General features: G+C 45.8%; 1 protein-coding gene across 1 annotated transcript in view; it reads right to left on the bottom strand.

The window, feature by feature from the left end:
* The window catches only part of MAEA (macrophage erythroblast attacher, E3 ubiquitin ligase), a 41,453-nt gene that overhangs the window by 15,444 nt on the left and 11,684 nt on the right, over positions 1 to 14,325 (bottom strand). The window contains exons 2-3 of the mRNA XM_045528320.1: positions 3,396 to 3,578; positions 1,824 to 2,027 (exon numbers count right to left, since the gene is read on the bottom strand). Of these exons, the coding sequence (XP_045384276.1) occupies positions 1,824 to 2,027; positions 3,396 to 3,578 (387 nt within the window). The remainder of the gene's footprint in view (positions 1 to 1,823; positions 2,028 to 3,395; positions 3,579 to 14,325) is intronic.

Here is a 14,325-nt window from a genome sequence, read left to right as displayed (position 1 = left end):
AAGGCCTTGGGCTGGAGCAGGAGGGCAGGGATAGGTGGCTGAGGAGCAGAGTCCAGCTCACCTTTCTTAGAGGTCAGTCTGATAGCGAGGGAAGAATGGGGTGGGGGTGCCCAGAGTGGACACAGGCCCAGGGAGCACAGCAAGTGCAGACAGGCAGGCCCTACAGATGCCCATGTGGGAGTTAAGGTTGGCAGGGCTCAGGCCCATCACACCCCAGATGGCAGTCACATACAAATGGTGGGAGTTAAGCTATAAGAGATAGGGTCCCTGGGTTAGACAGAGGGGGCCAAGATGGGCTTGAGGAAGCCACAGAGGGGAGGCCGCAGACGGGAGGCTGTAGACAGCGGAGGGTGCAGCAGGAAGGCCAGAGGGGAGGCAGCAGACGGGAGGGTGCAGTGGGAAGGCTGCAGACGGGAGGATGCAGTGGGGAGGGTGCAGAGGGAAGCCCGCAGCGAGGAGGGTGCAGTGGGGAGGCTGCAGATGGGAGGATGCAGTGGGGAGGGTGCAGAGGGAAGCCCGCAGCGAGGAGGGTGCAGTGGGGAGGCTGCAGACGGGAGGATGCAGTGGGGAGGGTGCAGAGGGAAGGCCGCAGTGAGGGGGGTGCAGTGGGGAGGCTGGCTGACATGAGGAAGGAGCCTCATGGTGGGAGCAGACTTGGTGGTTGCTAGGCACATGGCTGGGTGGGGGGAGAGGCCATAGCAGGCAGTTACAGGAGAGGGCTAGGGAGTGTCCTGCCCAGGACCTAGGACCATGAAGGGACACTGCTCTCACAGAGACTCTGCCACCAGAGGTTTCCAAATATTGTCATTTCAGTTAACATCACCTACATCAAGATGGGTCAGGCTGTGCACCAACAGAGGGATCTGGACAGGAACAGAGGGCCAGGCATGCATGCTGGCCTGGGAGGCTCCAACTGTCCCAGGCCCCCCACGGTGGTGGGTGACTGCCCGACAACAGAGGGGCCTTCCCCGGCTACCTGGGCTCAAAGTCGCAGCTAAGTCAGAAAAGGCCAGGCAAGGAGGGCAGAGGCCACAACTTCAATACCACCCAGCATGCTTCTTTCAGAAGCTCTCAGCTGGAACATGTTCTGAAGGCAAGAAGGTTGCTTAATTCTATAGCTGTAACATTGGTACCACTAAAACACACTCAGCCGGGCACAGTGGCTCATGCTGTAATCCTAGCATTTTGGAAGGCAGAGGTGGGAGGATCACTTGAGCCCAGGAGTTCAAGACCAACCTGAGTAAGAGTGAGACCCCATCTCCACCGTCTCCACAAAAAATAGAAAAATTAGCCAGGTGTGGTGGTGCATGCCTATAGTCCCAGCTACTCAGGAGGCTGAGGTGGGAGGATTGCTCGAGGCCAGGAGTTTGAGGTTGCAGTGAGCTATGATGATGCCACTGCACTCTACCCTGGGCAACAAAAAAAAATTAGGGGAAAAAAAACAGCTGCAAGGAAAATGCACATCTGAGATAAACCCAAAGCTCCCACAATAATAAAGCAGTGACAGAAACATGCCTAAGTGTGTCACTGCCGGAAAGGCAGGTATCAGGTGGGGAAAATCCCTTTCCACATTTTCCTAATTAGAGCAAGTTTAAACGACCAAAAGCAAATGAGAAGCACCTATTGTCATTTTTAGATACTGACTTCCTTCTTTCAAAAAGCTAAAACCCGAGACTGTGTACATGCAGGGGGCGGGGCCATGAAACTTGATGAGGAAACTGCTAACCAGGGCACAGAGGCGCATGCTAGGTGGGAAACAGCGGGTGGCTCCTGTGCAGCCACCCCGGGACATGCCTGCCCCTCAAGCACGTTCCCTGACCCACCTCGATGCCGCTCTGCCGCGCCAGCTTCACGGCTGTGTTGTAGTAGCCGCAGCGCAGCAGGTGCTCCACCATCATGCGGTCCATGCGCTTCCTCTTCCACATGCTGGCCGCGGCGGGCTGGTCGCTGCTGTGCTCCTTGAGGTGCTCAATCCTACGCTTGCACAGTTTGGCGCTCTCATCCTCAGCCTGGATGGACTCCACAGCCTGAGCCACGCACACACAACAAAGACCCACTCAGATGGGGACACACCTCCGCAGCCCCAGCCCCATGGGAAAGCAGGCTGCCACAACCCTGAATGCTCGCAAAAAGCAAGGAGAAATAAAAGTTGGGGACATCATGGGACTGTATGATAGAATAAAAGGAACAGTGTTCTGCATATGCCCACCAGGCAAGTTTGTGCTTGATCTAGGAATTACTGGCAGGGGTATGTTAAAATCTACCACGTTGTAGGTTTGCATCTTCTTTTCAGTTGCGTTATTTTTTGTTTTATGTATTCTGAAGCATGTTGTCAGATGCATACAATTTTAAATTTGTTATACCCTACTGCTTATTATTATAAAGTGACTTTTTAAACTCTACTGTTTTTCTAAAGTCAATGCTGTTCAAAATTAAAACTAAATAGAAATGTTCCATACCTGCACAGTTCAATATAGTTGCCACTTGAAGTATGGCCAATGCAACTGCGGAAATGAATTCTTAATTTTATTTAATTTAAATTTTAATAGCACACATGGCTAATGGCTAGGTATTAGCGCATATCTAGGATTCTGGCTAAAAGAAAACTGAAAGAAAATTTAGTTTTCTTTCAGTACATTCCACTATTTTTGGCTTCCAATTGCTGTCAGCTGGCAGGCTATTTGTTGCTCTTTTGGAAGTGATCTTTCCCCCCTAACTGCTTTTAAGATTTTTTTCTTTGTCTCTGTTTTCTTTAGTTTTGCTGTGAGAAAATCCTATGTAGATTTATTTTCATTTATTCTGTTTAGGATTCTGAACTGGTGACTTTATTCAGTTCTGAATATCTCCTGGTCCTTCTCCCTATGCCATTTCTGCCTACCCCCACCCTCTGGCTAAACAACGGAAGTTTCTGTTCTATTCTCTCTTACTCTCTTATGTACTTTCATTTTTTGAATCTCTGTGCTGCATATTCTAGATAACTTCTAGATAAAACATGATACTTTCAGTAACATGTTCTAAAATATCCCAATTTTTGAGTTGTTTTCAGTGGGCAGATTAGTCCCAATAACAAACCCCACATGCTATTCTGAGGCACAATTCTAAAAATAATAATCCTGGCCTCCCTTCTGTCTGGGCCTGGGACATTTCTGTAGCCAAGACAATAGTCCCTACAGGAACAGAAAGTTGGCCTGCTCAGCCTAATAGTGGCACCAGGACACAGCACGGAAGGAGGCCCCAACACTGTACCTCCCCACATTCCCACCATAACAGCTCATCTCTCCATCTTAGGATTTCCTGGCCAGTTATGCCCCAGTTTCCACAGAAGGCAGGTCATTTTCAAGACAAATTGGGTGTCCTTCCTGGCTGAGGAAGGATGGCCCAAGAGCAGAACTGACCTTCCTCTTGAGGACGCTGAGTTTCTCCACCACACCATCCAGTAGGCTAACCACAGAGTCCACGGCAGGGCAGCTGCTCAAGGTCTTCTCCAGCTCTGCTACCACCATGGTGACGTGGCTTGTCTCCCGGTCTATGTTTTTCTGAGCAGCTCGAAAGCGTTTATTCAGTGTCTCATAGGGAACCTAGAGAAGAATCCACTTGATCGGTGTGTGAGCAGCACCAGCCCCACGTTCAGAACACACCACATCTCCTTCATGGCACTTTTCATGCAAAAGTCAGACTTTCAGTCCTCTCAAAACACATCTACTCTAAAACCCGACCAAGACCCACAAAAGCCTTGGTGAATGGAGGGACAGTACACATCCCTGGACAAGACAACTAATACAAAGATGCATATTGTCCCAAATCTACACACAGAGCACAACCCTAATTTTCTCCAAAAGATTTTAAAGTGCATATTGACAAAATAATCCCAAGTCTGTCTAGAATAACATATAAGGAAATGACCAAAAAGGAGAGTGGTAACGGGGGCTTTACTCTATCAGACAGGAAAACACAGGATCAACTGGTGGCTACCAAGTCCGTGCGGCAGAGACAACACTATGAGAGGGCAATCAGCACAAGGTCAAGGACACACAGGGCGTGCAGTTCACACTGATTAGGATTAAATAAATTGAAGCCGTAAATGTTCCCATGAAATTATGAGTGCACACCAAATGTGTCTCTTCCATGACAGAATGCTAGCTTTATCCCAATTACAAAATAACCTATTCCCTATGGAAAATTAGGAAAATAATAAATACACACACAAAAAATCTTAAAGTCAATGTTATTTTTCTGTCCTCCTAGAGAACTGCTGCTGACATTCTTCTCTGCCCGTTTGCTGTGCTCCACGAGTTTGAACACAACAGACCAGGCTGTGTGTCCACCAGGAAACACTGTTCATGCCAGCTGCTCCAGTGGCTGGCAGCGTGACCACACCTCAGCCTCAAAGCATTGTTGATTCTGACTTTGCTGTCGCAACGGTGCCTGAATGAACACGAAAGAGAAGGAGGGTCTCCGGGCACTCCCAGCTCCACACACACTGGGCAGGCATTGACCCTGCATCAGCCACCATGCTTAGTAGGGAGGCCAAATGAGGAAGGCAGGGCCACGAGGAGGGAGACATACACTGGCTGGGTCTTCCGGGAGCAGGGACAGCCAGGGAGACAGCAGAGATGAGGCTGACCTCAGCCAAAGATAGAGCCGCACAACAGGACTCTTCACCAAAGACTAACTTTTCTTCCTGAAAACGGCGACACAAGCCTGGGGGCAAGGCCAGCGCTATGCTAGTCCCCGAGCTGCTACTCCCCATTCAGCCTCCCCTGTCCAGGCTGCCCTCCGCCCAGATATCCCCTGGAGACAATGTGGACCCACCACGCAGTATGCAGCATGTACACATTCCTGTTCACACCTTGGGTCTTACCAGGAAAAGGACGGAATGCTCCTGGACAAGCCACATCTGCCACACTGGGAGGCCTCAGCAGACAGCAGCTAACGTTACTGTTTGCTACCTAGCAGGGACTCACACGTGCTCATCTTCCAATATCGAAAAGGAGGGTAGGGAGCTACCAAACCATGGCATATTTAACACACTGACAACACAGCAGGAAATGGGAGACAAGCTCGAAGCAGGGCGCTGTGTGTCGCACATGATCTCCTGGGATGGGCTCAGCGGCAGTGCTAGCCATCAACTCCACAGGCTCTGCAACATGGGGCCAGGGAAGAACAGGTGCTGCAGAGGGGCCAGCCAGAGCGCCCAGGGGGGCCAGCCAGAGCCCCACACTGCCTGCTTTCAAGGAAGATTTCTCCCAAGGATTCAGGACTTCTTGGGGGGGGGGAGGCATGGTGGGGATTTTTTTTTTCCTCCTTCTATATCAGTGGACAAGGAAGTCCCAACAGCACTTTAACACCGTCCCTGGCACATAGTGGGCGCATAACAAACATCTGATGAATGAATAAAAGTAGACAAAGTACAAACATGAGACCCCCCCCCAGGTTAAGGTGCCAAAAGCCTCCCCCAAGGTCCTGTACTCCCCTACCTGACACCGTTCCCAGTGTAACTCTCCCCCGCTCGATTCTATCTGGGTGTGTCCTGCCACGAGATGGAATTTCTGCAGGGCATAAAGTTTGCTTAGTCTTTCCTCGGACACCAGGGTTCCACACAACCAGGACAGGAAAGTCTTTGTGAGAAGACAAGGTTGCACAGCCATCTTCACCCGGATTAACTCATAGCATCTGCGACACAAGCACGTTTCCAAATTGCGACGAGGAGAGATCTCCCTGGATGGCGCAGTCACATCTGACGCCTATGCCAGGACTAGGCCTTTCCCACCCTTACAGCCCCTTGAGGACGTGATCACTAGGGAAGCACCTTTACAACCCTTCTGCATAAGTCTAAAATTATTTCAAAATGAAAAATTTTAAATAAAACCAAAATAAAACAGGAGCAGACAGATCTCAACACACATGTGTATCTGCCAGGCTCGCTCTGGAAAGTGTGAGGGGCTGGGAGGGAAGGAGCTGAAGCTGGGAGTCCGTGGGCACTCGCCACCCCTGCACCCTTTCAGAGTCTTGACACTTTCTATTCCATGCGCCGGCATAAATTTTATTGCTTTGAAAAGAGAGCCCCAGTTCCAGGGATACAACGGGCTGAGTCGTCAGCTCTGCCCTGATAAACTTGGCACAGGCTTCCCTGAAGGCACTGAGACACAGCATCCAGCAACCACCACCAGGCACCCTTGGGTGTGCCGTGATGGGCAGGCAAGGCTGGGACAGAAGACCACGCGTGAGCACGGGAAAACTAGGAAGGTGGCTCCATGTGGCAGCTCTCGCTCCCTCCCACTAGAGCTCCCATGCCCCAGGAGGGCCCAAATCAGGGTCCTGCAAGCCATCCATGGGGAGATGGTCAATTGTTTCCTGTCTGACCTAGCCTGACACTTTCATTAAACAAAATAAAATTGAATTACTAAAAAATGAGCTGAAACAAATCCCAAGATACATAATAAACACAAGCTCCAGAGTTTTATTATCAGATTCAGACATTAAAATTATATTTCAATAGGGCTAGTCATGGTGGCTCACACCTGTAGTCTCAGCACTTTGAGAGGCCAAGGTGAGAGGATCGCTTGACACTAGGAGTTTGAAACCAGCCTGGGCAACATAGCAAGACCCTGTCTCTACAAAAAATTTTTAAAAATTAGTCAAGCATGGTGGTGCACACCTATAGTCTCAGCTATTTGGGAGGCTGAGATGGGAGGATCACTCGAGCCCAGGAGTTCGAGGCCACAGTGAGCTATGATCATGCCCCTGGACTCCAGCCTGGGCGACAGAATGAGACCCTGTCTCAAAAAAAAAAAAACAAAAAAAAACACCATTACATTTCAATAGATATAATCAAAGCAAACATGCTGGAAAGGGAAATTCCAGCATGTGCCAGGTGAGATGGGCAGATCCACAACAGTAGCTGCAAAGTCGGGAGAGGGCCCCCACCTCAAATGCCCACCACAGACACCAAACACAACACAAGCATGGCAACAGCTACTGGATCCCACATGATAAACGAGCTGGCTCTGTGCTGGTGAACTAACCTAACCTACGTAGACAACAGGACGAAGACTCGAAGGAGGAACTTGTCTGAGTGGTCCTGCATTTCAACAGAGGAGCTCAACCCACAGAGACAATGGCAGAGCAAGTTCCACAAGCTTGGGATATCGATTCTTAACTTTTATCCAAAAAAGGAAGCAGGTGGTACTATAATATTCATCTTCAGTCCATCATTAGTACCCAGTCCTAACAATTCATATTGTAAGGTCACTGTCAAATTTAACTATCTTTTGATGAGAGAAACCAACTCAGGATCTGGCACACTTGTGGGGTGAAGGCAACAAAACAACCATAAAGCATCACCAGGGAGTGTATGGGCCCACTGTGCTCATGCAGGGCACGGCCTACACCCTACACAACACAGACTGTGTAACTGGGCTGCCCTGGGTTATCACAGATCTGTCAATTACAGCTCCTAAATGTTCACTGTCAACTTCTGAACATCCTGCGCCAGACCCCAACTCCATTGGGCAGCAAGGCCACCACTCCTGATCCTGACCTCCAAATGGCCCCAGCCTCCACTTGCAGCTGCTCTTCCCAGGTGAGGACTCACCCCTGCTTGTGGCTCTCAGGGCCCAGCCCACCTCTGCTGCCCCACCATCCACACCTTTGTGCAAGCACCTCCAGCCTCCCTCCTCCTCATAGCACTGGTCAGGGGCCTGGAACTCATGGGTACTCCGTCTGAATTCAGGGATGTGCACGGCAGCTCCTCCCACTCCTGCAGGACTCCTAGAGTTGACATCACATGTGCAGCTACTGAACCAGACAGCAGCTTCCCGTGCCAGCGTCCTCCCAGCATCCATTCCTCCCAGAGAAACACTGCGGCCAGGCCTGGGGAGCAGCCATCGCTCTTCAGCTCCTTCCCACAGGACCAGCACTCGACGCTCTCCTGTCTGAAAAGCTCCCCACCCCAGGCTTTCCCAAGCTGTCCCGGGCTGGCTGGTTACCAAAAGCTGCTTCACAGGCTGCTTCTTAAGGGGCATTTGACAGATGAATGAGTGGGAATTTGGAAATGCTGAAGATTCTAATCCAACCCAAATTCTCATTCAAGAATGAAGACAAAATGAAGATACCTTCAGATATGCAAAGACTAAAAGTTTAGCACCTACAAACCCTTTCTGGGAGGAAAATTACTCACAGGTATTACTCAGTGAAACAAAAATAATATTAATAAATCAAAGAGGGAAGATAACATAAGATACAAGAAATAGTACTAAAGGAAAAAACCAATAAAAGATATAGTTAGCCTAAATGAAGACGGATAACATAGTTATAAAGTTAAGAGACCTTAAGAATCATGAAAAAGAAGTAAAATATTAAAAATGTATTCCTAGACCAGGCACAGCAGCCCACACCTGGAATCCTAGTACTTTGGGAGGCCAAGGCGGGAGGATTGCTTGAGGCAAGGAGTTTAAGACCAGCCTGAGCAAGATCAAGACCCTGGCCCTACAATCAATCAATAGAAAAATTAGCCTGGTGTGGTGGCTTTCACCTGTAGTCCCACCTACTTGAGAGGCTGAGGCAGGAGGATCTCTTGAGCCCAAGAGTCTGAGGTTGCAGTGAGCTCTGATGATGCCACTGACTCTGTCTCAAATAAAAAACAAAAAAAAAACGATGACAATGAAGAAAAAGAAAAAAAGAAATATACATTCTAAATAGAACCAGCAATGAAAACAGAAAAATGGGACTACATCAAATTTATAAACTTCTGTGCAGCAGGAAAAAAACCAATGGAGTGAAAAGGCAACCTAGAGAATGGGAGCAAATATTTGCAAACCACATATCTGGACAAGGGGTTACTATCTGGAATATATTTTAAAAACGCCCACAATAACAACAACAAAAAATAATCCAATCAAAATGGGCAAAGGACTTGAATAGACATTTTACCCAAGAAGTACACAAACAGCCAAGAAGCAAGTGAAAAGATGCTCAACATCACTAATCATCAGGAAAATGCAAATCATAACCACAATGAGATAACTCACACCTGCTAGGATACCTACTTAAAAAAAAAAAAAAGCGTTGGCAAGGCATGTGAAGAAATTGGAACCCTGTGCACTGCTGGTAGGAATGTAAACGGTGCTGCAGCTGTGCAAAAACAGTGTGGAGGCTCCTGAAAGAATTAAAACTGGAATTACCAAGTGCTCAGCAATATATCCACAAAAATTGGAAGCAGGATCTCAAAGAGATATTTGCCCACCCATGTTTGCTGCAGCATATTCATAATAGCCAAGAGGTGGAAGCAACCTAAATGTCAATAGATAAATGAAGAAAATATGGTATTAGTCACATGTACATAACGACATTTCGACATTTTGGTCACAGATGGACCACATGAGGGTGATCTCATAAGATTATGATACCATATTTTTTACTATACCTTTTTATGCTTAGGTATGTTTAGATACACAAATACTTACCATTGTTACAGTTGCCTACGTATTCAGTACAGTAACCTGCTGTATAGGCTCGTAGCCTAGAAGCAACAGGTTATCCCATATTGCCTAGGTGTATGGGTGTAGGGCAGGCTATGCCATCTAGGTTTGTGTAAGTATGCTCTATAGTGTTTGCACAACTCTGAAATCTTCTAATCACATTTCTCAGAATGTATCCACATTGTTAAGCAACACACGACTGTATATACATATATGATGGTTAATTTTAGGTGTCAACTTGACTAGCTTAAGGATTGTCTAGAGAACCAGTAAAGCATCACTTCTGGGTGTGTCTGTGAGGATATTTCCAGAGGAGATTGGCCTGTGAGTCAGTGGACTGAGAGGGAAATATCTGCCCTCAATGTGGGCAGGTATCATCCCATCAGCTGGAGGCTAGGATAGAATAAAAAAGGAGAGAAAAGGTATTTCCTCTCTCTCCTGTAGCTGGAACCCCTTTCTTGTCCTGCCCTTGGATATCAGAACTCAGGCATCTCTGCTCTTGGACTCCAAGACTGATACAAGCAGTCCCCCCGGGTTCTCTGGCCTTTGGCCTTGGACCAAGCCACACTACCAGCAACCCTGGGTCTGCAGCTTGTAGGCGGCCTGCAGTGGGGCTTCTCCGTCTCCACAACTGCCTGAGCCAAAGCCCCTAACAAATTCCCTCTCTATATATCTATATCCATCTCTATCTATGCTCTTATTCAGCCATAAAAAGGAAGGAAATCCTGTCACATGCTATGATATGGATGAACCTTGAGAACATTGTACTAAATGAAATAAGTCAATCATAAAAAGACAAATACCACACGATTCGACTTACATGAGGTATCTAAACAAACTCTTAGAGACAAAGTAGAATGATGGTTGCCAGGGATGGGAGATAGAGAGGAGTTTTGTTCAATGGGTATAGAGTTTCCAGTTTTGCAAGATGAAGATGCTTAGAGATCTCCTGCATAACAATGTGCATATACGTAATACTACTATACGGTATGCTTAAAATGGTTAAGATGGTATATTTTATGTTATATATATTTATTAATAACTTTTTAATAAAAAATTTAACAAAAAACATATCTAATGACTGATTAAATATAGGCAATGGCACCTATTTCCAGACTTACTGTGAAGCTACAGCAATCAAGCCAGTACAGCGCTGGTCTAGAAACAGGGTAGATAAGAAAGAGATCAATGCAGGGTGAGAACCAGGAAAGGACCCACGTGCATCCATTTTTTTCCAGCCAAAGGGCCAAGGCAATTCGGGGGATGGGGTAGAATGGTCAGTCTCTGCAACCATGGTGCCAGGACTGGGTGTCCACATGGGAAAAGAATGAACTGCAACCTGTACCTCATACAATCTGCAAAAATTACCTCAAAATGTATCATAGACCCAAACATAAAAGCTAAAACTGTAAAAGTTCTTAGAAGGAAACATAGAAAATATTAACATTACAACCTTGAGATAGGCCAAGAATTCTTAAAAGGATACAACACACTGACTGTAAAAGGAAAATTGATCAATTAAACCTTACTAAAACTAAAACAACTTTGAAAAACAATTTGAGAAAAGGAAAACATAAGCCACAATGTGGGAGAAAACATTCATACTATATATGACAAAGGACTTTTATCTAGAATATATTCAAAACTTGAATGACCTCAATACCAATAAACAATCCCACTTTTTAAACAAACAAAAGATTTGAACAGAAACGTCACAAAAGATATATGAAGGGCTAGCAATACATAGTAAGATGTGTGACATCACAAGTCATCAGGGAAATGCAAATTAAAACCACAACAGGAGGTGTGATGGTTAATTTCATGTGTCAACTTAACTTGGCCACAGTACCCAGACATGCGTGGCCAAGTATTATTCTCAACATGTCTGCGAGGGTGTTTCTGGATGAGATTACCATTTGAACTGGTACACTGAGTAAAGCAGACTGCCCTCTCCAATGTGGTGGGCCTCATCCTCAGGTAGGAGGAGTGCAACGGACCCCTCCTGCCTGACTGCTTGAGCTGCAACATTGGTCTTTTCTGGCCTTTGGACTCAGATTGAAACATTGGCTCTTTTGGGCCTCAAGCCTGCCAGCTCTCAGAACTTCCACTGCTAGCCCTCCTGGTTCTCAGGCCTCTGGAACTACACTTCAGCTCTCCTGGGTCTCTACCTCGCCAGCTGCAGATCTTGTGATTTCTCCATGATCACATGAGCCAATTCCTTACCATAAATCTCTCTTTATACACACAGAGACACAAACACGCACACGTCCTATTGGTTCTGCTTCTCTGGAGAACCTTGGCACCAAGAATAGTTCAAATTAAACAGGCCATCACCACGTGCTGTCGAAGCTGAGGAACACCTGGACTGTTGCTGGCAGTGCTTTAGATGATCCTTCTGGAAAGAGTTTGGCAGTTTCTTAAAAAGATAAAGAGACACCTACCAAATAAACTCAGCAATTCCATTCCCAAGAGAAATGAACATTTGATACCCACAAAGATACCTGTACACAAATGCTCACAGCAGTTCTAAATGTTCAACACGGATGGGTAGGCAGACTGCAGTGCACCCACACGAAGGACTCAGACTAGCCATCAAAGGCAGGACTCCCACCGGAGACACAGAAGCAGAGTGAAAGCAGCTGGGCACAGCAGTACACACGGAGCTCCATTCACACAGCATTCCAACAAAGGCAGGACCCACCTAGAGCAGTGGCCTCCACTGGGGGCAACTTATTCCCCAGGTGATACTGGGCACAATGTGTGGAGACATTTTTGATTCGTCACAACTGAAATGTGGCTTTGAACTGGCCAAACCACAAGAGGAAATTAAATGGAACAAAGAAAACCTTATCAATCCACCAAAAGAAATGAAAAAAAGATAAAAGCTTATGAAATAGAAAACAAAATAAGATAGTGAGGAATAAGTCCACTGTATTAATAATCATTGTAAATGTAGATGGCCATGGAAACATGGTGACATCAGAATAAGTTTTCCCTTTTCAAAACATCACTCGGAAACAGTCAAAAAAAAAAAAAAAAAAAGCATAAAGCCACAGGTCAGTACCAGCCAACAGAGCTGTAATGACAGTCACACGTGTACAATTTCAAGTTTTCTAGTGGTCACATTAGAAAGTAAAAAGAAACACCTAAAATTTCTTTTAATATATTTAACCCAATATATCCCAAATATTTTCATTTGAACTCACAATCAATATAAATAATTATTAGATATTTTACATGTCTTCCTTTGTACTAAATCTTTCAAAGCACATACTTTGGACCAGTAACGTTTCAAGTGCCCAACAGCCACCCAGGGCTCACAGCTGCTGAGCAGACAGTGCTGCTGCAGGAGTGTGACTGGTGAGGCTGGAGGGAATGAGACGTACACTGGCCCTTGTGGGGGAGGAGGAGTGGACAGGAGCTCCCAAAACTGTGCCTCACCTCTCAACCCTGCTACTCTACTTCTATGGATCTATCCTAAAAACTAGCAGTACCTGTGTGCAGGGCTACACAGCATGGATACCCACCTGAACCTGGCCAGCACTGTGCATGGATATCCTTTAAACATCTACTAAGCCAAATCATACAAAAAATGCTAATATGCCATCATTTTTAATTGTACTAATTTTTATTCATATAATTCACGTGTCACAAAATTTAACATGTACAATTTAGTGGTTTTTAGTATAATCACAAAGCTATGCAACAGTCTCCACTATTTACTTCCAGAATATTTTCATCCACAAAGCCCATGCCAACTGCAGTTCCCCTAGACTCAGGTAATCAACTACCAACTGACTTTGTCTCTGTGGATCTATTCTGCACATGTCATATAAACGTTATTATAATACACGTTACGTGGATTTTTGTACCTGGTTTATCTCACTTAGCATAATGTTTTCAAGGTTCATCCATGTATCAATGCTCCATTCCTTTTAGTGGCTGAATAGTATTCCACTGTATTAAGATACCTACTTATGCATTCGTAAGTTGGTGGACATTTTAGTTGCTTCTACTTTTTGGCTATTATGAATAATGAGACTATGAACATTCTTATACAAATTTTTGTGTGGATATATGTTTTCACTTCTCTTGGGGATATACCTTGGAACGGAATTGCTAGGTCATATAGTAACCCTATGTATAACTTTTTGAAGAACTACCAGATTGTTTTCCAAGGTGGCTGCCCCAGTTTATATTCCCACCAGGACTATATGTGGATTTTGGTTTCTCTACATCCATGCCCAACACCTGCTATTGCCCATCTTTCTGATTACAGCCATTCTAGTGGGTATGAAGTAGCATCTCATTGTGGTTATGGTTTGTATTTCCCTGATAACTAATGATGTCAAACATCTTCTCATGTGTTTATTGGCCATTTGTGTATCTTCTTTGCAGAAGTCTATTCAAACTGATCATTTTTTAAATTTTTTTGCCTTTTTATTATTTAAAACTCTTGTTCTTTGTATATTCTGAATACTAGACCCATATCAGACATAAGATTTACAAATATTTTCTCCATGTTCTGTGAGTAGTCGTTTTAGTCAGTTTGGGCTGCTGTAACAAATACCACAGACTGAGTGGCTCAAATAGCATTTATTTCTCACAGTTCTGGTGGCTGAAAGTCTGGTATCAGGGTGTTAGCATGGTCAGGTTCTGGTGAGGGCCCCTTTTTGGTCATGTCCTTGGTATATACGTGGAGAGAGAGCTCTGGTCTCTTCATCTCCTTATGAAGGCACAAATCCCATCATGGGGTCTCTAACCTCACAACTACATCTAAACCCAATTACCTCCCATGGCCCCATCTCTAAATACTATCACATTGGGGATTAGGGTTTCAATATAT

Source organism: Lemur catta, chromosome 17 (genome assembly GCF_020740605.2).
Source record: "Lemur catta isolate mLemCat1 chromosome 17, mLemCat1.pri, whole genome shotgun sequence".
Classification (NCBI taxonomy): domain Eukaryota; kingdom Metazoa; phylum Chordata; class Mammalia; order Primates; family Lemuridae; genus Lemur; species Lemur catta.
Note: the sequence above shows the minus strand (reverse complement) of the source record. Positions and strands in the feature narration are given on the sequence as shown.